At 38.5% G+C, this 22,728-nt stretch overlaps 2 protein-coding genes across 2 annotated transcripts in view; one reads left to right on the top strand and one right to left on the bottom strand.

Moving 5' to 3' along the window:
• LOC110945556 (moronecidin-like) overlaps positions 1–22,728 on the top strand; it is a 307,687-nt gene that overhangs the window by 139,130 nt on the left and 145,829 nt on the right. The window lies entirely within an intron of this gene.
• The window catches only part of LOC110957911 (exostosin-1), a 405,942-nt gene that overhangs the window by 5,699 nt on the left and 377,515 nt on the right, over positions 1–22,728 (bottom strand). The window contains exons 10-11 of the mRNA XM_051960974.1: positions 10,108–10,197; positions 1,118–1,278 (exon numbers count right to left, since the gene is read on the bottom strand). Of these exons, the coding sequence (XP_051816934.1) occupies positions 1,118–1,278; positions 10,108–10,197 (251 nt within the window). The remainder of the gene's footprint in view (positions 1–1,117; positions 1,279–10,107; positions 10,198–22,728) is intronic.

Consider the following 22,728-nt stretch of genomic DNA (forward strand, 5'->3'; position numbering starts at 1 on the left):
GAAAGATTATATTATCCTATTTCTTTTTCTATTACCTCAGTAAAAATAAAATGAAAGTGGTGAAAGATGGTTGTTCATGTGGTTTGTATCTCGTGGAGAAGAAATAAGTGTCTCTGTGAAGTTGGCATAGATCAAGATGACGGCCGGTGCAGAACAAATGCATAACAAAGCACACTGTAGTGATGAAGGAGTAGCTGGACTGCAGGTGAAAGTGTGGCACTTTTTCATTTAGATGAAAAGCATTTTCTTGAAACAAGTGCCTTTAATAGCAGTTTGCATATTAGCCAACAGTTTATTCAGTGTGAACTAAGGACAAAATAATAAAACAGCATTCTATTTACAGTGTACTATACGTGATGTAAATAAAACTAAACACTGGCAGCTAAACATTTATAAATGAGCAATTATGCAAAATACATATATATATTACTGTTCAAAAGTTGGCAGTCATTTAGAAATGTCATTGCTTTTGAAAGAAAAGCATTTTTTTTTAAACGAAGACAACATTAAATGAATCAGAAATACAGTCTAGACATTGTTAATGTGGTAAGTGACTATTCTAGCTGGAAACGGCTGATTTTTAATGGATTATCTACATAGAGGTACAGAGGAACATTTCCAGCAACCATCACTGTGTTCTAATGCTACATTGTGTTAGCTAATGGTGCTGAAAGGCTAATTGATGATTAGAAAACCCTTGTATAACTATGTTAGCACAAGAATAAAAGTGTGAGTTTTCATGGAAAACATGAAATTGTCTGGGTGACCCGAAATTTTTGAACAGTAGTGTACATATATTTATTTTTAAGAAAATTTACACAAACAGCAGAGGTGACCTCATTAAACATTGTATCTGTTAAGATTATGATCAGATGTCGCATTATTTACCTAAATGTTTTTTGATTCAAAGAAGAAAGTGCACTCAGGATAATTATAGTATTTCTGTATTTTCAGCAAAAGTCCATCTGGATATTTTTTGGTTGTATCGAGCAGATGATTGCGAAGAGTTTTCAGTTTTGCTGCTTATGTTTGTAGTAGTGGTGTTACTGAAACATGGGACTGATCTAAAGCAAACAGATCAATAAAACAGCAGCAACACTTATAGTGAGTTATATACCTGTGGTAGAAAGCGGCTCCTGTCAGAACCATGGAGTAGTCGTTGGTCCACTTGGAAGTGTAGCCCCAGCGTGATCTGGAACTATCCCAGTAGTGGCTCCGTGCTGGATAGCCGACAATACGCTCTGGAAAACTTTGCCACACGATAAAGGCAAAATCCACCTGGAGAAGCAGGAAGACAAAAAAAAAAAAAGGGTGGAGACAAGATAATAAAGATAAGGCCAATGGAAATAAAAAAAGCAAATCACAAAGGATAGGAAAAAATTTAAATGGAGAAAAAGAGGACGTGTTGAGGGCACATAGCTATGTAAGCAGCTTATTCAGAATATATACAGCATGGCAAACCAATAACAACAAGTGTATTCAAAGCACTCAAATGGTGTTTAGCCTGCCAAACCAACAAGGCCATTTTCTACACAACTTCTCTGCCTCTTCACTGCTTCACAAAGAGATATTTCCATCCCAGTTCAAGTATTTTCCCTTTAAAATGTCTTTAAATATCAGAGCAGACTCACCTGTCTGTTACAGAACTCTGATTCTCATTCTAAACCTGACTGGGCCAGAACAAATTCATACCAATTTTGTCTGTCTTGACCAGGTGTGTTTTCATTTTTCATGCTTAACTGTATTATTTTGAAATCTAAACGTTTTAACAACATATTAAACTCTACAAGATATGCTTTATTCAATAACTCAAAATAACATGAAAAAGGGATGATAAAGAAGTAAAATGACTACTGTCAGGAATGAGTGTAGTAAAGAAATGGTTGGTTTAAAAGGGCAGATTATGACTTGTCCTGTAAAGAAACTCCAGTGTTGATTGACACTCTAAAATACTTCTAAAGACTTAAGGTTTAGATTTGTGCTTAGCTTATTTGATAGCAAAATAACCTTTAAAAGATGTGGCATGGTAGTTTAGTGGTTAGTACTGTCACAACACACACAAGAAGACTCAGTGGGTTTGAACCTGTTGGTCATCTGGACTTCAGAGTGGAGTTTACATGTCCCCTCTTGTGCTCCAGTGTTCCCCCACCGTCAGTCCAAAGACATATGTGGTTAGGTTACTTGATGTTTCTAAATCAGCCGTGTGTGAATGAGTGTGCTTGGTTTTCACTTCCAGTAATTTTCTTCACTTCAAAATGCACAAAACAGCACTACAAAAATGGACACTTGCAGCTTCCTTGGTTCACTTTCACGGTTTGTATCAACACACCTTTAGACTCACACACTACTAAGTGCTAGCCCGAAATATCTGAACTATCACCAATTCCAGTTCCTTGTAAGTATATGATTCTCTAATAGATTCACATAGTGAAGGGAGTTGGTGGCCTCTGGAGTTACACATCTTTAAAGCAGGAACCAGATTGGACGACATCTCCTGCTCCATTTTCCTCTCAGGCCACCTACTTCACCAATAAAGAAGAAATTTCACTCGGGGCTGTCTGGAGCACCTGGTGTCCTTGAAGAAGCTTGAGCTCCCTGACAAAGACCCTCTTTTGAATTCAAAAACACCACTGAGACATGCAGGCAGACACACCAGAGAATCAGGGCAGCAGCGCATAATGAAATACTTGGTTATACACACACAGACACACACACACAAGCGCACATCACCTCAGGAACCGAGAGAGAAAATTAATTACCAGAATAGTACAGGTAGAGAGACGGATTAGGGGAGTGGAGCACCGAAAGTGGATGTTCTTTACTGATACCTTGCGGCTTCTGTCATGAATCGCGTGAGCAATTACTGTAAAGCACCAGCGCTAAGCTGAGTGAAAGGTTGGAGCTGCCATTCTCAGCGCAGCCCCTCATGAATGGACATGTTGTGAGTGTGTGTGCGTAATATGTGTTTGTATGTGTGAAATGTCTCCACAGCTGTGCTGAAAGGATTAATAATATCATGCAAATATAGTTTTGCCTTCAGAGATTAAAAGACTCTTTATAATGCGAAATGGCGTGTGTGTGTGTGTGTGTGTGTGTGTGTTTGCCTGTATGACTGTATGTCCTGGTTTACAAGTGAGCAAGTGGCAGAGCACAGATTCTTTACATTTATCTGTCTTAATTATGGTTTAAAACAGAAGCTTGATATGGCTGAGGAATTTAAAGGAGGATTGAACGTTGAGTGTGTGTATGTGTGCCAATTTTGCTGTTGTTACGGGGACATAACTGTTTACGCAGATGCGCTGTGGGGACCAGTTACCTTTAGGGGACAAAAGTCCCCATAAAAGGAATTTTTTAATGGTAATGGCGGTTATGGTCTCCAGAGATGGAAACACGGTTGCATGTGTTTGCGTAATACATACTAATATGTTCTACAAGGCCAAAATTGGTCTGAGGAGCAGAGGGTCAATCCAGCAATAGTTCTGTTACAAATCTCTCCTGACATTTGGGTTTAACAAATCCAATGTTATGAGATGAAAAGGAGTTACATCACATTTTAGATGCCTTATTCCCACTCAGTGTTTGGGCTTTTCCACTGTGTTTTGAGAAGTTGTATTTTCAATCTGTTCTTTTATTTTGCTCCCTGGGATGCAATGCCACTGCAGTGCTTTTTCTGTCAACTTCCATTTGATTTGAGGATGATAAAAGTCAGGAGAATGTGTCTTAAACTGACCTCGTATCCAGCAGTTTTAGAGTGCTGTGGCTTTGATGAAGTTTTACCAGCAGTCTCAGTGTGATCCCAGACAACCAGCTGGGGTGTAAGGTCCACACTGCGGCCACAAGCGGCTGCTGCAGGTTTATAGTTTGCAATATCTTTTGAATTACAGCTGTTCCCACCATGTAGTCTCAGCGGTGTGTGGTTACGTCTGGTCTGAACGTTCTCTGAAGTTTCTTTCGTTGATTGTGCACAGCTTCCTCTATGGTAGTTGAAGAGTTTAACATATTGCATTTAATGTTGCATTCAGACTTGTTCAAACAGCTGATATTAAATATATACTTATGTATTATATTTACTTACTGTAATTTTTTTTTTTTTATCATATATTACTTTTATTACCTTTGTTGTCCGCTTAGAAGACTCTGCTGCCTTGAATTTTCCTGAGGGGATGCCAAGCATGTACACTATTGCCCTTGTGAAGGGTTCTGCATGGATTTGATGAGATGATGGCATTTCTGTCTAGTCTCGCGCATCATTCCAAAACACATTGTGAAATGTTTTATCTGGATTAGCTCGCTTTTAAAATTGTGATAAAACGGTCAACAAACCTTAACCAAAGTGAAGAGCTGTCACATGATACAGTTTGTTGTTTGTGATTTAAGGTCAGTGCTGCAGATGTGAAAACACCCTGCCAGTCAAATGTGCATACAAAAACTTTATGGTTTGTCATTTAATATGGGCTGAAATAACTGTGTCGCTGTGTCGATTATATGTTTTAACAATAATAAAGGCATTTTATTTAAGTCAACTTGCCTGGTTTAAGCAAAGAAAGGCGTATAAGCATAACAAATAAGATTTTAAGTTTTCAAAAGATGTTTAGAAATCATTTAAACTAGCGGGGATTTGTCACCTTCTGTAAACCTGCTAAAAGAAAAAAAAGACTGAGTACATGCGAATAACATTGTGAATATTTGGCGGTAGATTTAACACACAAAAACACTGTGTGAAACTCCCCTTGCTGCAACTTCAGCATCCCTGTTGTACAGCTAAAAGCAGGGCCAAAATGAATAGCTGCAACTTCAGTTTCTCACTGTTTGAACTCTGAGTGCTAAGTTTCACACAGTTTTCTGCTTTGAATTTTCAGTCACATAGTCACAAAAGCTCTTTTTTTGTTTGTGTAACCTCACTGTCGCCAGTACTCCTGCTTCTAATTTACTTTATTCCTACACACTTTGTACAACCTTTGTCAGCACTCACGATCTTCATCTTCACATTTCTAGGTTATCATTGGGTGATATACAACCACAGGTTCACTCGCACAGGCTTGACCTTTCTTTGGCCTTATCTGAGCCTGGAGAAAACACTCAGAGATGGAAGAAAACAGATTTTGATAGGCAGAAATGTCCAACTGTCAATGTCAACAGCTAATTTGCTGTAGCTCAGGGGCTCAGACCTTCACAGTTGATGCAATGACATTTTCAGATCAAATCAATCAATCAGAGAGCAACATTTTTTGCAACACGAGAAACTCTTTACTGAACTCTGTCTCACTGTGAAATCTTTATTATCTTTTAATGGCCAGCTACTCTAAGAATGTCTCACTGTCTGGTGTAAATGAAATGAGATACTGTAGATGGGCAATACAAAGCAAAAAAGGTGAAATCATATTTTTGTAATAATATATGATTGTATAAGTCCCTATTGACAGTGTTACATACTGATGGAAATTATAAATGCTCTGACACATGCTGAAACCCCGCAAAACACTAGATATGCCTTTATTAAGAGGATGTTCAAATGTCTCTCATTGCTACAGTAGCACTATTTCCATATCCACCATATTGAAAATGTCTTCCAAAGGGCATAACGCTACGGTACGCTTGGCCACCCAATGAGAGACAAAAGCTTTGTCAGGTTTTTCGGTCGTATTCCCTTCGCTAATCTCTCTTCATGGAATAATCATACATTTAATGAGCTGAAACAATGTAATTATGAAATTGGCACAGCCATTCTTCCACCGAGGTATTGTAATAAGAAAAGTCCTATTAAAAGTGTAATGTTCTCTCTTGCACATTCTCAGTCACTTGACATATTCCATCTCCTTTCAATAAATCCCCTTGCCATGTTAAAAGGGCAATTAGAGCAATGGGTTAGTAAGCACAGCGAAGATTCACTCCACTTCCCCTTTATGGTTTCTCTCCCTCTCTGACGTCTTCTTGCCCCTCTCATTTCACAAAACAAGCTGTGCGCCTATAAAAGTTTAGTTGTACAAACTTGTCGTATTGCTGCGCCACAAACTGTGGTGCCATAAAGTGTAATTGTGATCCTGTTTGCGTAGAAAAGGTGAACATTGACTTGCTCCGATCAATAAAACATCTCAGAGTTTAAAGATATATTGGATCTCTTGGGCTCATTGGGCTTCACAATCCATTATGGATTGCATCTTTCACTCACTGAGAATCAGCAGAGAAACAAGGCTGATGCTTGTAATGGCTCTCAAAGTAAGAGCTCAGTCAGCATCAGAGATGAGCTGCTTCTGATCATGTTACTGCCTTCAAACTAAGGAAACTTTGTGACATGTTACAACATTTGAACATGTTTGTGCCACTTATTTTGGTAAAGACAAGAAAAAGACAGCCATGCTTTTTATTTATTTGCTTTATTTTCTACATTGTAGATTATTATTTTTGTTTACAACATAATTCCACATGTATTCTCAGCCCGATCTCACGAGGATTCGTGAAACTGTTACGTAAATTTTTGTTTCGGTTTCGTGCGCACCAACACGATTTCGTCATGTTTTTCGTGCCGCTCACCACGAAATGCGCACCAATGTATTTTAAACGGCGGACTTTTCGTGCCACCCAGAACGTATTTCAAACGAATGTGTGTATTATATTTTTAATGTAAAACCATGGCGAATCCAACGCTATATTTTGCATGACATCGTCCCTAACCATAACCCTAACCATAACCATAACCATAACCTAACCATAACCCGGTGGTACACTTACCAATTTGCATAGGAATTTAAAGAATGTCCGGCGGCCGGCGGCCGCAAACGCGATCACACAAGCAGTATACGCCGATGGACAGCTTAGATCGTCATGAATCCGCTGGTATAAACCACTTTCAGCTGTGATTACCACAGCGGGTTTCGTTGTGAGCAACACGAAAAACATTTCGTGGTGAGCGGCACGAAAAACATGACGAAATCGTGTTGGTGCGCACGAAAAAGAAACAAAAAATTTACGTAACAGTTTCACGAATCCCCGTGAGACCGTGTTGGTATTCTTTATTAGTGTTGATGTCTTCAGTATTAATCTACAACGCACAAAAATAATTAAATAAAAACCACTGAATGGGAAGGTGTGTTTTGTATTCTGTATTTACCTCTCTCAGAAGTGTTTTTTTTATTGTTCGTGGTGGAGTCCCACTGTCTTTCTTCTTTACAAATTGCCTACCTACATTACTGCTGCTAGTTTACATTGAAAGCAATGCATTAAAAACACAATAACATGTGGAAAAAAGGACACTGCCAGTTCTGACTATATTTTTGTCAGCTAATCATTTATAATCAAGGAAATCAAATAAAATTAACAAGTGGTAACAAAGAAATGTTTGAGATGTTTCAATTATTTAAACTCCCCAAAGTCATGAATCAAACCCATATAAACTCATTTCTGTACATCAAAATTGGATATTTAGAGTTTTCCATGAAAATAATCCCTTTGTTGTGTTACAGTGTCATATATAATGTTACATTGTTTCTTCAGATCTATGAAGTTAATGTCTCTTTTGCTCTACTAAAAAAACACCTTATAGATACAGTAACAAGTGGGGAAAAAACAATATACTAATACCTTTATTAGTCTACAGAATATTATATAGGTGTATTTACAAATATAGTTTGTAATGTAGTGCCCCAAGACAAGCTTTGATTTTACATTTCAGATTTTTTTTGTACTAAATTCAGTCCTAAGGAGTGAAGATTTAAAAACCAGATATATCAGACCTGATGAACAATTACAGGCTTAATATCTGCATTTACCTCCGAATGTAAAGTCTGTGTCGGCCTGGTGAATCAGTGTGCCTCTGCATCTATTATATTTCTGACTCACTGCTAACTCTGCTGACATGTTGAAGTCTTGATTAAAAAAAGGGGGAATACAAATAGCATTTCCTCTCTTGACAATGCTTTTGACAAGTCACTGGTTTCTAATTTGTTCTAAAACAAATGTCAGTGTAACAAACCACTGGGGTGTTTCTCATCCTGGCTTTTAAGTAACAAGTGAGACTTTAATCAAAGAGGTGCTCTGTGTTTTGACAGTGTAATGATACAGACACGGAGGTAATGGCTCTCGTAAAACTCCTGACTCCGTGAAAGCACTTTGTTTTTCATTAAACCCTCCTCAGTCGTCTTCTCTGGTTTCCTCACTTTGTCCTTGATTTTGCGTAGCTTTCTGTCCTTTTTTGCCTCCTTTTTCTCCTCTTTCTTTTATCTTTCTTTTACCTGTTTTGTGTTTCCATCCTATTTCCCTTTTCCTTAGATATATTCTTTCCATTTCCTTGCGTCGATTACCTTCCGCTTTTTACTTCTTCTTGTCTTTTCTTCCACACTGCTACCCAAATTATTTCTTTTTCCCTATCCGTTTCTGCTCAATCTGCTTCCTTCTCTTTCTTTTTTTTGTCATTCTACCTTTCCTTGCACCTTCCTCTGTGTTAGGTTAAATTAAAAGAAAACCATCTTAATAGTATATATTGTAACACCACACATTGCACGATAATTTAATTAAGACTGGATCCTGAGCATCCTCGCTTTGCTATAAATCACTGAGCCTCAGCAGCATTGATGTCCTTAATCAGAGTTCTTTGCTTTGTTTTCAGGCTGTTGTCCGATTCTGTTGTTAGACTTCCTACTTGTCCTTAGTTTAATTTCCTCTGATGTATTTGGAACTGTCCTTTAAAGGCAAAGCACATTTTCCACCTCTCACTCAATGGCCACAGCACTGTTTGGCAGAGTGAGGCAATTCATTTATAATGAATGGTATTCATGACCGTGCGTGAACAGACTGCTTCATTTCAGCGAGGATCAATACTGTGTTAAGATATCACCACCTTTTGCCACTGGCTGACATAAAACCATGCAGATTGGAGCTGGTTCTGAAAACATTTCCAGAGGCGGGATTTCACTGTGAGGTGTGCAGTCAGTTGTGTCCAAATCCACTCATGTTGGATCTTTAGTTGGCAATTAAATGCTTATTTCTGTTAAAGGAGAGCTATTGATAGAAATAGAAATAAAATGTATCTCTTTAATTGTGCCACATGGACACACAACTTTTGTTCAACATGATTTATCACCATGTCAGACGGTACTCAGAGAATATTTAATGAATTTGGGAAAGTTTAAATATCAGTAACCCCAGACAATGTTACCTGTGTTATTTTGTCAGTCACATAGGTTTTCATTCCACAAGCCTTTTTGCCAGTGGTCCTGAGGGTTCAATGCACTACATGAAACAAACACCACCAAATTCAGAAAGTGCTAAAAAGTGACAATTTGACCTTTAAAATGTGCAGTTCTTTTGTCATGTTTTAAAGCATGAAGCCCATTGTGCCCATGGCTGCCTGAGACTAAAGTCTGGCCATGCCACACAACCAGCACTGAAGCACATTAAATGACTATTCATCTACTCATTGCGCTGTCGTTAGATACAGTAACAATTTTTCTGACAAAACCATTTTTCTTGTTTCCATACAGATCGATAATAACATCACAACAACTCATCATTTAACCACATACAACCAAATTGTTCTCACAAACCAGAAACTGTTTACACTGATCATGTAGCGTTCAAAGGTTTTTGCATTTCTCTCTCTGAGAAGTGCATTGGCATGATAAAAATACAACTGCTTTTTTTTTTTTAATGTAAATTACAAATCTTTTCATATATGCATTTTAGCTGTAGATTTACTTGAAGCTCTTGTACAAACTCCTAAAGACTGTAGGGATGAACTTCTTTAAGGAGCTCTGGAAACACATTCTACAAACTACTGAACAGTGCAAGACTGACCCAGAACATGCAGCCAAACGAAAGAAAATAAAGATTGTTCGGGCACAGTGTGATGTCTGAGTTAACAAGCCACTGTGCCACCTCAATGTGAGTAATGGTCTCAGCCTATAAACCCCATAAAAATAGTCTGGCTGTGTTTGGTGAGTAATTCAGTAGCTGAGATTCCAATCCAGATTTTTGATAACGGTGTTTTGATGGCCTTGTGTCTTGGGAGTGGAACCTTCTCACCTCATTTTGTTGATAAAGCATCAGCACCTCAGTTCAGTTTGTGAAACGTCAGTGTTGTGCTGATTGCCTGATAAGTTATCAGTAACTCACCTCATTGGTTGAGAGAACCGAGTCTTCATCCAGACTGAGAACGGCATCAGTGACGATGATGTCGTGAGGGAAAAAACGACTGCTCATCGTCTGCGGAGAGACAGAGGCAGCAATTTGTCAATATAGTTAACACGTCAAGAGCATCATTTCATTTTTTAAAATGTGATGAAACTCTTAACTTTACTGATTCAAAGCTGTTTCAGGGTCAATGAACTTTTGTTTACTTCAATAATCATTATAGAGACGGCATAAGGGCATGAAGAAACTTTGACAAAATAAACAAATGTGTTTATTTCACCACCAACTGTGTGTCTATCGATCAACAAGCTCACTTAATAGGTTTTCTCTGAGTCTTTATCAAGTCAGTGCCTAACAGAAAGTGTAGTAGACCTTTATCCATTAACCTAAAGATGGCTGCTGCTGATGTTATTGACTTGCAATTAAAGTGTGAATTATTTAAGTGTTCGTGTCGTGAATGGAAGGGGGCACAGATCTCGGATTGGGAAAAATGTTCGGCTTACTCAACCTGCGTCCTAAAAAACATACAAAAAAGGCCACACGTCACATTAGACACGCACAGTAGACAAACTCAACAACTAGTTTTACCAGTGTGCTTTATCACCATCTTTGAGTAGTATTTTCAGAACTTATGACAACATTATTTCTAAAACACTGTTAACATTTTGTGATTGCAATGTTTTCAGAAATGTTTAAGAGGTGCTTGGAGTGTACTTTACTTGAAAAACGATGGTATGATATTCAGTTCAAATGATGCTCAGTGTAACATATAAAAGTACCTTGAAATATACTGCAACTAAAGAATGTTTTCTTTCTTAAAATGCAGTAAACAGATAGAGAAGTGAGTACACCTTTGTGTAAAATTGTGTCACCTCTCAATAATTGCATTATTTGAAAGTGACCAAGTCTACTATTTACTCTTGAGAACTTATGTACTTTACAAAGACCACATGAAGGCTGGCCCCAAAGTAGAAACTACTTGCATTTAATGCAAATCACTTTTCTGTGTTCACTGCCACACAAGTTGTCAAACCTATGATCACATTTAAATACACTTATGATTTCTAACTACTCTAATTGCATTAGCGTGGCTATAAAATGAGCTGTGAACACCAGAATTTCCTCAGTTTTGGTCCTGTAGGCTGTGTCCATCGTCATATATCTGCCTCATTGCTCCACATAGAAAAGAATTGCCAGATGAAATGAAAAATCTGATTGCCAGACTTCACAAATATGGAAAAAGATTCAGGAAAATCGGTGACAAACTAAACACAGTTGCAGCAATAATAAAGGCATGTAGAGTGAGTCGTAGTGGCATCCCCCACACGTGCCTCCGATTTGAAATGGAAATGCAGATTGTCTGTGACAGCTCAGATAGTGCAAGGAATATTGCATAATGTCAGCCGCGATGGGCAGCATCCCTTACTTGCTCTGCATAAAACTGCAAGATACCATTTTGCCAAATAACACAAACATACACCTGAGGGATACTACTAGATATTATTTGGTCTGATCAGACAGAGATGCACTGGCTCACATGGAGTCAAGCAAGTTTAGTCTAAAACTGGCCAGGACAATCATAGTGAATGCATAGTCCTGCCACAGCTATACAGAGGTTGGAGTGTGATGATGTATCCTGGTTGACAAAATGACACACATTCTGGAGAGGCTTGGCAGAAGAGAAACACTACAGCATGATAAAAATCTGAAGTACTCTGGTGGAATTACATTAGAGCATCTAAAGAAGAAATAAAGTCTAATGTATGACCTGGACAAGTATGTTGCCTGACTTGAACCTGGTACAACAAATTTGGTGTATTTTAAAAGAGAATCAGAGCAGCACAACTCCTCCAGCAAAGACAGCTGGAAAAATATGTCTCTGTAGAACAGTAGAACATTTCTCCAGAAATTTGTGAAACACTGGTACCTGACACAAAATGCACAAACAAAAGGATCAGCATATGTGATTTTTCAAAGGTAGTTTTTAAGCATTTTGACACTGAATGTGGATGGCCAGCAAAGCAGAAATACAGATTTCTATATGATATATCTCAGTGTAAGCAGAAGATTTGTTTTTTCATGACATGATAGCAAAGCTGCTTAGTTCCATTACCTTCAGCAAAATACTGTTTAACTTGAAAAACTGGTGTTTTTGCTTCACCTTTAACTCAACCGGTAAGATTACATTCCCCCTATAGTGGCAGGAAACATGAGAAATGTGTATGTGAAACTCTTTTTAATTGCCTTTTTTTCAAGAGTTTATTTGAGTCAACTAATTTTATGTCAGTGAAATGAACCTGCTTATTAACTACTGTCACAGCAGTGATGTTTTCATATGGATTCACAGCCTGAAATAAAGTAGATTGAATTTACACCCCCAGGGGTAACATTAAGAGGCTTATTTAGCAAAGTAAGATTGCAAATATCTGCAAGGTTAATGTCTACTCCCAGCTTAATGAGCTGATGGATGCTGAGTCGAAATTCATCAAGAAATTAAGCGTAACATCAAACGAATTTGAACACAAATCCCCTAAATTCCTTCAAATATTTGAGAGCGCCAGATAGTATTCTGCAGTAAGTTGTTGATTGATGTGAGAAGTCTTGGCACAAAATGTATTTTTCTTTGGATGACTGCCCTATAATCAGTAGGCAGGTGATTAGTTCAGTCAGGACAGTGTTCATAGTAGGCAAAAGTTTCTCAGATTCCTTAGGAAAGATCATTATTTTATAAGTGGCTGTTGGAAAATAGCCATAGGCTTGATTGTCAACTGAATTCATCTGGATCCAATAGAGTGAATGTAAAAATATGTAGTATCTAAGATGTACAAAAGGATAAAGAAAGATATTCTAGTCTAGATGTAGTCTAGAAAAAATCCTTACAATATACCCTCACTGCATTCCCCAGCATCCCTCAGACAATCTTTTGTTGACTTTCAAATATCGTCATGTTGCATCTTTCATTGCTTGGCTTTCTTCTTGCTCTCTCATTAAATTCTGGACCAAACTCTGTCACATCATCATATGCTGCTTTGATAATTATACCAAATAACTAGACATAACTGTACATTTGCATTTGTGGTGAAGCAATCTCAGTTCAAGATCCACTGACTTGCTTGCTGAGGAGGTTTCACCATATCACATCTTCACCAGGGCGTAGAATTCTTGCATTTGCTGGCAGATGCACAAACTAGGGCCATCGTGTCACTGTCGGGGATGCAAGCTCATTTCAAATAGAAAGAGTTGTTTTACACACAATATTGATATAAACATCATTAATAATAACATTAACATATGCAAAAAAAGATTATATGTGCTCATGTCTACAGTGAAAAACTAACATGATGATGTCTCAGAGGATCTCAAACTCTTGGAACGTTTGTTTTATTTATTTTTTGGATATCTGAGCAAACTCACTCTGCTTTTGTGACAGTCAAAAGCTTGACGCACAAGCAAGTAAATGGATCTTTAATGCATCGTTTGCATTACATGATAAACTATAAGCTTGCTCCACACTCTCTGTTCTGGATATGTTGTTTACCATCAAAGTGTTGTGGTTCTTTGGATGACAGTGTCGGTGTACCAGCTGGCCCACCACTTATGCCCAAACTGAAATAATTCAACAATCTCTGGATTGATGAACATCTAATTTAGTACAAACACCTGTGGTTTATCCTAATGACTAGACATCATCTGGTCTCTTCTAGCAATGTTTCTGTCCAGGGATTCAAAGGACTGGTCACAATCAAACATGTTTTTGATTCATACTTTTGGTTCAGAGCAAGATTTAGGATAAGAATAATCGCCAAGTTGAGTATGTCTTTATTGGCTTCAGTGATGAGCACCTCACTTTATTTGCTGTTGACAGCTGGAGGCTTTACGACATTTACATAGTGTTTTTGAGGCAACAAGACAAGCTTTTCAACTGAGTGAGTGTCATCAGATGACAGGGAAATGTACAATTGTGTATCATCAACATAGCTATGCATATGAATTTCATGCTTTCTAATGATGTTTCCCAGTGGCAGCTTGAACAGATAAAGAAGTTTGGGTCCCAGAATGGACCCTTGTTTGACACCAGTTTTAGATGACACCAGCTCACCCAGACACACCACATAGTCTTTAAGCACCAGTTTCTGGAGCCGGGAGGTGTTGCTTACTTGGTGGAAATACAAAGAACTGGTGCTAAATCAGGCACTGGTTCCGAAGTAGCACTGGACCCAGCTTGGTCGACAAGGGACCTTAGACATTTAGACTTAGAAAAGAACTGTGTCTGAGATGTTACCATGGTTCTGCAGCCAAGCGTGAAAAATTCTCTTATCGATGATATTGAATGCAGCATCTCAGTTATTAAAGCATGAAAGCAGATGTATATTACCTTTGTCGAGATTTATTCTAAGATCATTTGGTTCTTTTAGTTACATCATTTCAGAGATAAAATAAGATAAAATAAGAACTGAGCTGTATTAATACATGCTAACAAGATAAACAAAGATGCTGACTGTGGTAAACACTGTACCTGTTAACCATCATTTTAGCACTGAGCCACCAGTATGATGGTAGTCTCAATCTAGTGTGTTTTTCCTCATATTTCATCTCAAATGTCCAGTGATGGGCTGAGCATTGTGTAGATTCTTTTTCATCTGTAAAGAATTCATAACAGCATCCTGCAGTTTAAAATGGTCAAACTGAAAGACATTTGATACAGTCATAGAATATCACCCTTCGGCACTTTCAGTCCAGTAAACGTCAGCATTGGCAGTGGCCTTCAAAACCTCATACTGGCTGAATTCACCAGTGTGTCTGACTGTAGCTGTCTGAGTAACCCTACCCTCACCATCCCATCACTCCCCCATGCCTTCCTCTGGCTGGTGTCAATGCTTTTTTGCCCCTGGACAGAGATTAGATCCCACTGAGATCTCTGGCAGTTCAATGGTCTGAACCTTATCTTTGTTGCTCTCTTTCCACTTATTTCCTCTTTTTATATTTGCCATGACTCCTGCTACTTCAAGGGGAGTCTTTGGAGACATCTGGTCTGCTTTTATGACACAGATATATCTAGATGTCTATAAATTACAGTTTAAAGTCAAAGATCACATAGGTATTTAACACTACAAAGAAGGCTCTTTATTATTGTGTTATATGTCAGAACAACTCCTTTATACCCATTCCCAGCCCATTATTCAGCTTTCAGTTCTGCTTTTCACATAATATTTAGGTCTGTTAACTAAACAGAAAAAAAAAAGATAATGACAACTGGTTTTATAATCTGTCACTGCAATTAGTCTATCTATAAGGACAACGGGATGCAAACCTATCTTGCTTATTTGATAAATCCATTTAACATTCTTTAATTGTCTAGATGCAAATGAATTAAATACACACTATATTTCCAGACAGTGCTTTGAGTTCCTGTCAGTGAAAGACTTGTGATCTTGGACAACTCGTTTAAACTGAACAAAGGGATTAGTTTAGCTATTACAGCACATTTTTTTTCCCAAGTAAGCATGATTTATAAGATTAAATCATTCTTTTCCTTGACAGATCTACAGGTAGTCATACTTTCATTTAATCTTGACTAGAATGTTGCAGCTCTCCTTACATAGATCTTAGTATGTGCATTCCGTGTCTATAACTAGTAAAGAATGCTGCAGCATTCCTGTTGACTGGTAGCTGTAAGCAAAACTACATTACTCATATTCAGGTCTCACTTCAGTGGTTACCTGTTGATTTCAGAACTGATTTAAAAGTTTACTGTTCTTTTTCTAAGTCTATAAATAAGTTGATCACAGATTCAACTGACCAGGTGCTGCTGGTGGTTCCAACATGCAGGTCAAAAACAAAGGCAGCATTTTCTTCACCCCTTCATTACAGATCTGCCTCAGCATTTGTCACTTTTAAATCCTTGCTAAAGAGTTACCACTTTGACTTGGCATATAAAAATCTTTCACCTATCACAAACTGACAGGTGAAATGAATAACAGTAATCCTGTCAATACAATGTTCTGCTGAGAAACTTCTGGCATTCATGTGGATACAGCTGGAACAAGTACCACACATCTATACATTGTTGCAAGCCAAACATCTACACCATCGGAACAGCACTCCTCAGTTCGAGTGACTTCCCACTGCAGGCTAAAGAATCCTGCAAGAACCGTTTAGAAGCAGCTTGAGGAAAATGACGAAGAGCCCAGGGTGTAGACTCAGCTTTCAAACTCCCCAGATCCAAGTCTAGTAAAGCATCTGTGTGATTAACCGGAACAAGCCTGATCCACAGAGGCCTGACACCACAAGACATCCTTACAGGTTTTGTGTTGAAGTCCTGATGGTTTGAGGCCATTTTAACGAAGGGAGAAGAACCTACACAATATTATGCAGTTATTTTTAATGTTGCAGTTAATCAGTGTACACACTAAATTTCCAGATGATGCTTTACCTCATAAGTGGTATTGCTTCGTAATTTATTTATTGGTAGAACTACACTGATCAGCCACAATAATATGACCACTTACAGGTGAAGTGAAAAACATTGATCATCTTGTTATAATGCAATGTTCTGCTGAGAAAGCCTGAGTCCTGACACTCATGTGGATGTCTGACATGTACTGCCCACCTAAACATTGCAGGTCAAGCAACCCTCCAACCCTCACCTCCTATGACAGCAGCAGTCCTCGATGCCAGTTGCCACCCTCGGAAGGACAATGCATCCCAACACACCACAAAAACTACTCAGGAGTGGCCTGGGGAACACAAGAGAGCTATAACCTGTTCACCCACCCTGTTCCACACTCCCCAGATCCAAATGTTATTGAGCATCTGTGGGATGTGCCAGGATAAGCCTGATCTAAGTAGGTGTCACCCAGCAATCCACAGAATTCACTGCCACCATCCCGGTACAATAAGACAACCCCAGAGGTCCTGTGTCCATGCCCCAATGGGTCAGAGGAGTTTTAGCTGCACTAAGGGGACCAACACAATATTAGGCAGGTGGTCATAATGTTAGGCCTCATTGGTGTGTGTGTATTGTATTAGATCTGACATTGATTTGAAGCTAAACAAGTTATAGTATATTTTTGAAAAACCAAGAAATTACATCACTTGTAAAATGAACTCATTGTTGTGATAAATACACAGAACATCATCAACTGACTCCACAGTTCCTTTCAGCTGAGCGTCTTCTAAAGCATTGTTTCCATTTCATGGCTCGTAACTTTCCTGTTGAGGTTCACTCTCACTGCTCCTGTCAACCTTAGAAAGCGGTTTTCAACAAACGCACCTCATTGTATGCTACCTAATATGAAGCCTTTTACAGATTAACGGCTCGAATTCTTTGTTGAGTTGGTGGAGACTAAAGCAGAGCTAAAGGGCCACAAAAAGGATAGTAATGTTGTTCTGTGAATGCTGGATGTGTAAAAGGGAAACATCAGCCACATAAGAATGATTTCATATTTGAAATAAGTTGATTTTTTACTTTGTAACAAATTTTGAACATTTTGATAATTGAAAAAGAAGAATAGTACACACAACAGCAATAGAAGAATGTCAACATCCATTTTGTTGACATTTTTCCACTCTTTTCCTCTCTGTCCCTCCAAGTTTGTGCACTTTATTACCTGTCATATGATATCAGTGATAAAGAGCTTGGGGCAGTAATACAAAATATTACAATTTCTGTAAAAGTACACAACTTAAAAATTCAAATGGAATGATTTCCAAAACATGTCTTTTGAAGAAGAGCTGGACTATGTAATGATAAAAACGTTAAATTACAAAAATATTGCAAAAAAAACCAACATCACCAGGACATTGTTGACCCACTTTAAAGGTTGAAGTGTTAACAGTGTAGGTTTATGCAGGTATATTTTTATTTCTTTGATTACAAAGACAACCAGGCGTCAATTCCACAATGTGCCATAAATAAACTACTTTTCATTTTTGATAAAATTTGAATTTTGGACAGTGACTGGATAAAGCATAAAGGTCGTCTTTCCGGGTGAATAAAAATGAAATAATAACCTAAAGTTGTTTAGAGGACGAAAAAAGGCCATCAATCTTTCTGTAACTCTGCTCCCCTGACCTACTGTTCAATCACATTTGAACATTAGGTCCTACTTGACCTTTGAACTCTTCACTCCTTTGCTGTAATTTAAATGCATAGCTAAGCAGTCAGGATCAATGCTGAAGATTAACTTATCAATACAAAATTCAGTGTGTGGGAGCAGGACAGGTAATATTGAAAGGAGATTGATGGAGGCGCGATATCGTCAACATATGAACAGCGACAGAGGGGAGTTCATGGATCACACTCTCGATATTATCGATGTGTGGGTCATAAATACTTAGCAGGCAGACCGAGAGGAATGAGGAACTGATTTTTCTGACCAAGCAGTCATATTACCTGTAAACATGATGCTGGGTTTAATTGGTTGGTTAAAAAATCCTGGAGGCAACAAGGATATCGAAATCAAAGACTCCTAAAGTGTCAGGATTAAACAGTAAGCTGACAAGCAAGGTTGAGTCCAACTTCCATTTCTGAAAACACTTTGTAGTGTCAGCTTCATTTGTGTCTGCAAACTGTACAACCACTGGTTTGCATATTTGTGAGGAATTAACTAATCCCTTTTTTGTTAATTTAATGTAAATAGAAAAGTTTTCGTCAACATTAGGTTCATTCAGCCTAAAATATCTAGTTTTCATTTTCAGATAATTCCACAATTTATATACTTTAGTTGTCTAACTTTGATGTCTTTGGGCCGAAGAAATTAATCTTTAGCTTAGAGCTTAATCAAGTTATTAAATCAAGGTTTAAGAGGAAGAAAACCAGAGTGCTACCTGACTTCCCACCATGCCTTGCTTGATGGTTAAAAGAACACTACTTCAGCTGCCTGCTGACGATCACGATTGCGATGCTACTACAAATCTACCGTTGCGGACTTATCCATTGGAAATGATACAAGGAACAATTGATAAAATTGTGGGGGTGTTTTCGAGTCCCATCAATTCCTGTCACCCACTACATATTTAGGTACTGTGATTCAGTATCTGTACATAATGTACACATTCATAGCACACGCCTGTGCTCAGCGCAAGGTCATTTTTTTGTGGGTACATCTATAGTAATTGACCACATTCTATAGTGCCGTGATTTCTGATCATCAATAACTCATAAACAAAAGGCTGCATTTCTGACAAGGTCATATGGGAGAATGAGTCTTGGCGGAGTAATAAAGATAATATTGGTGCAAATTCATGACAGATTCACAACAAATGCAAGACAGAAGTAGCGCTTGTAGACTCAGATTTTTGGACAACACTTTTGGATTGTACACAAAGAACAAAAAAGACTAATATAAACTACACTGCTCATTTGATCAAACTGCTCTTTCCTCTCCTTCCACTGTCTATGTGTTACCATTTTTAAAATCCCCTTCACTAAGACAAACAACAATTTCAGAGCAGCATGAACCACACTGAACATTTCTGATTTTTTCAGAGGATTTGGATGGTGCAGCCAGGCAGCCCTGCTAGTTTTCTGCAGTGAATTATCCATTTTCGTGATGTTGCTTGCTTCCCTGTATGCAAATGTTTCACTGAAACATTTCCCCCCGCCACTATTTTAAAGGAGCTCTGCCCATTGTGATTGGTTGAAAGAAATACAAACAACCAAGAGCGTTTTATCCCCCTACAGCATAATGATAATGAGATGCAACCAGACTGCTCTGTAGTACAGAATGGTTTGGTTATGGATGATTTGGACACTATTGGGCTTCTTTTATGTTAAATCTCATAAAAGCTATCTGATTTAGGGACAAAAATTTGTGAGATTTTATCAAAATAAATTGAAGAGTTGGTTATTATTTACAAAAAGTTGATTGTGAGTGTGCTGTGTTTCAGGAGATGTGACTTCAGTAGCAGTGCAGGTAATCAGGGGTGGAAGATGGAGGGAGCAAGGAAGCAGAAGCGTGTCGATGGGAGTGTATCCACTCAGCATTACAGAGCAGATACACTCATAACCAACAGCAAATTACTCTGCTGTTGCACTCAGTGGAGGCAAATGACAAACTTTCTGTGTGTGCATGCGTGTTGTTATTACAGTGGGAACAAACACAGCGAGCACTTGGAAGGAAGTACACCGAAGAGCATCTGTCTGGGCTGCACCACAATATACCACATGACTAATTATAGGACCAAACACACACAAACATGCGCACATTGCCTCCGAGAGGCGTTTTACTGTCACCAGTGGAAACATTGTTCTTGCATTTCAAGGGGGAGACATTTACATGAAAACAAACAGATGCAATTACACTACAAAGCATGAGGATTAGAGGGAAAAGAGGTTGACATAGAGAAAGAGGCTGCATCTGTGGGGGGTTCAGTCAGTCAGCGATCGTATGTATTTTTAAGAAGCTTGATTGCTAGATAAGAAAATGAGCACGATGAAAAGCATGAGACAGTTTCTCCCCTTTCATGAAATGTCACTGTGACTTCATACAGCATGCGTGTGTGTGAAGACAGAACATTAACTTGTAATACTGCAGATGAAAACAATTCCAACTAAGTCACACTCTTGTCCTGACTCTAATAGCTGACAGTCAAAGCTCCTGTTGCTTCAGTTTCACCATTGAGACTCCATTTAAGGCTGAAATAGCAGTGCATAGAAAAATAGTTGAGTCAGACTGCTATTCAAGAACAACACATAGTTTTTCCCCGCTGCTGCAACAAACAATTGCAGCCACAAGAAAAAAAAAAGTAAGCATCTGCTATTGATTTAAATGAATTGAAATTTATGATGCAGTTTGATTACAAAGCTCATACTTCATTTGTAACCTGATGTTACACACATTTGTCAGGAATAAAACTTTAATGTTTTGTTTTGGCCATAGAAAGTTATATTTAAAAATATTCTCTTTGTTATAATTAGAACCAGCCCTAAAACCTACTCAGTGTAAATTGTGTCTAATTACTCCACCAAGGAACATGGCAGAGTTATGTGATGTTCAATGTTGGTTTGTCTGTCTGTTCGCAACTTTACTCAAAAAACAGAATGACAGATTTGGATGAAATTTTCAGGGAAGGTCAGAAATGAAACACGTACCAAGCTATTAGATTTTGGTAGTGATGTGACCTACAGTCTGGATCCATGGATTGTTTAAGATTTCTGTATCATTGCAAGATAGCAGCATGGCGTCACTGTAACTATGACAAGAGAACACTACATCAGCTGTCTGCTGATGATCACATGATTGTGATCCTACTACAAATCCACCACTGTGGACCTATCTGGACTTATCCATCAGAAATGATACAGGAGCAAGTGGTTAAAATGTGGTGGTGTTTCCAAGTACCATCAATACCCGCTAATCCTAACCCGCCACATATTTAGATGATGTGATTTGGTATCCGTACATAATGTACACATGCATAACACATGCCTTTCCTCAGCGCCAGGTCATTTTGTTTGTGGGTACATCTAAATTAAATGACCACATTCTATGTTGCCATGATTTCTGATTGTCAGTAACTAATAAACAAATGTTGCATATTGAAAAAAAAGGCTGCATTTCTGACAAAGCCATATGGGGGACTGAACAGCCTTGGCGGAGTGCTGTGCTCTCTGAGTGCATTTCTTGTTTTAGAATGTAAACTGCTTCATAGGAACAAAAAAAAAAGCCGATTCCTCCTGTAGCTAGTGGAAAATGTACTGAGCTCAGTTTGTCAGCTATGTAAAGTCCTAAAACTTTTCAGAGTTGCAAATTTGTTCACCTTTTTACCCTGAATGTGTTCACACAGGGCTGCACAGTGGCGTGGTGGTTAGCACTTTCGCCTTGCAGCAAGAAGATCCTTGGTTCACGTCCCGGCCTTCCCAGGATCTTTCTGCATGGAGTTTGCATATTCTCCCTGTGCATGCGTGGGTCTTCTCTGGGTTCTCCAGCTTCCTCTCACAGTCCAAAAATATGCTGAGGTAAATTGGTGATTCTAAATTGCCTATAGGTAAGAATGCGAGTGTGATAGTTTGTTTGTATGTGCAGCCCTGTGACAGACTGGCGACCTGTTCAGGGTGTCCCCTGCCTTCGCAACAGTCCCCCCGCAAGCCTAAGGAGGATTAAGCGGTGTATAGATAATGGATGGACGCGTTCACACGGTTACACACAATCACGTAAACTGACTGTGGTTGAGGACATTGCTTGAGGGGCAAACCTTTCTTCAGTTCCCTGAGCCACATTTTATTCTGCAGGTTCAGGGATTCATTGCATGACCTTCTGGTCAAAAGCTTGCTTCTTAAACTTTGCAGCCACTGCAGATAACAGGAGATATGTAATAATTTAAGCCCTGACGTTTTTCACAAGGGGTTGAAAGTAGTGGGGACTCTGCCATCTGTTTATTTTCTTGGAATATTTAGACCATCTGCTTTTTAAAAAATCTCCCAGGAAATTAGCTTGAGCAACGGAAGATGGATTTCTCTGTGTTATTTTAACACTAGAATGCCAACCCTGTTTGCTAGAAATTGCATTCATACCTATGAATAAATTGTTTTCCCAATTACATTCAGGTGTTTACCGCATTATCTTTAGATTCAAGGTCTGAATATCGAATGAATGCATC

Source organism: Acanthochromis polyacanthus, chromosome 16, assembly GCF_021347895.1.
Source record: "Acanthochromis polyacanthus isolate Apoly-LR-REF ecotype Palm Island chromosome 16, KAUST_Apoly_ChrSc, whole genome shotgun sequence".
NCBI lineage: Eukaryota > Metazoa > Chordata > Actinopteri > Pomacentridae > Acanthochromis > Acanthochromis polyacanthus.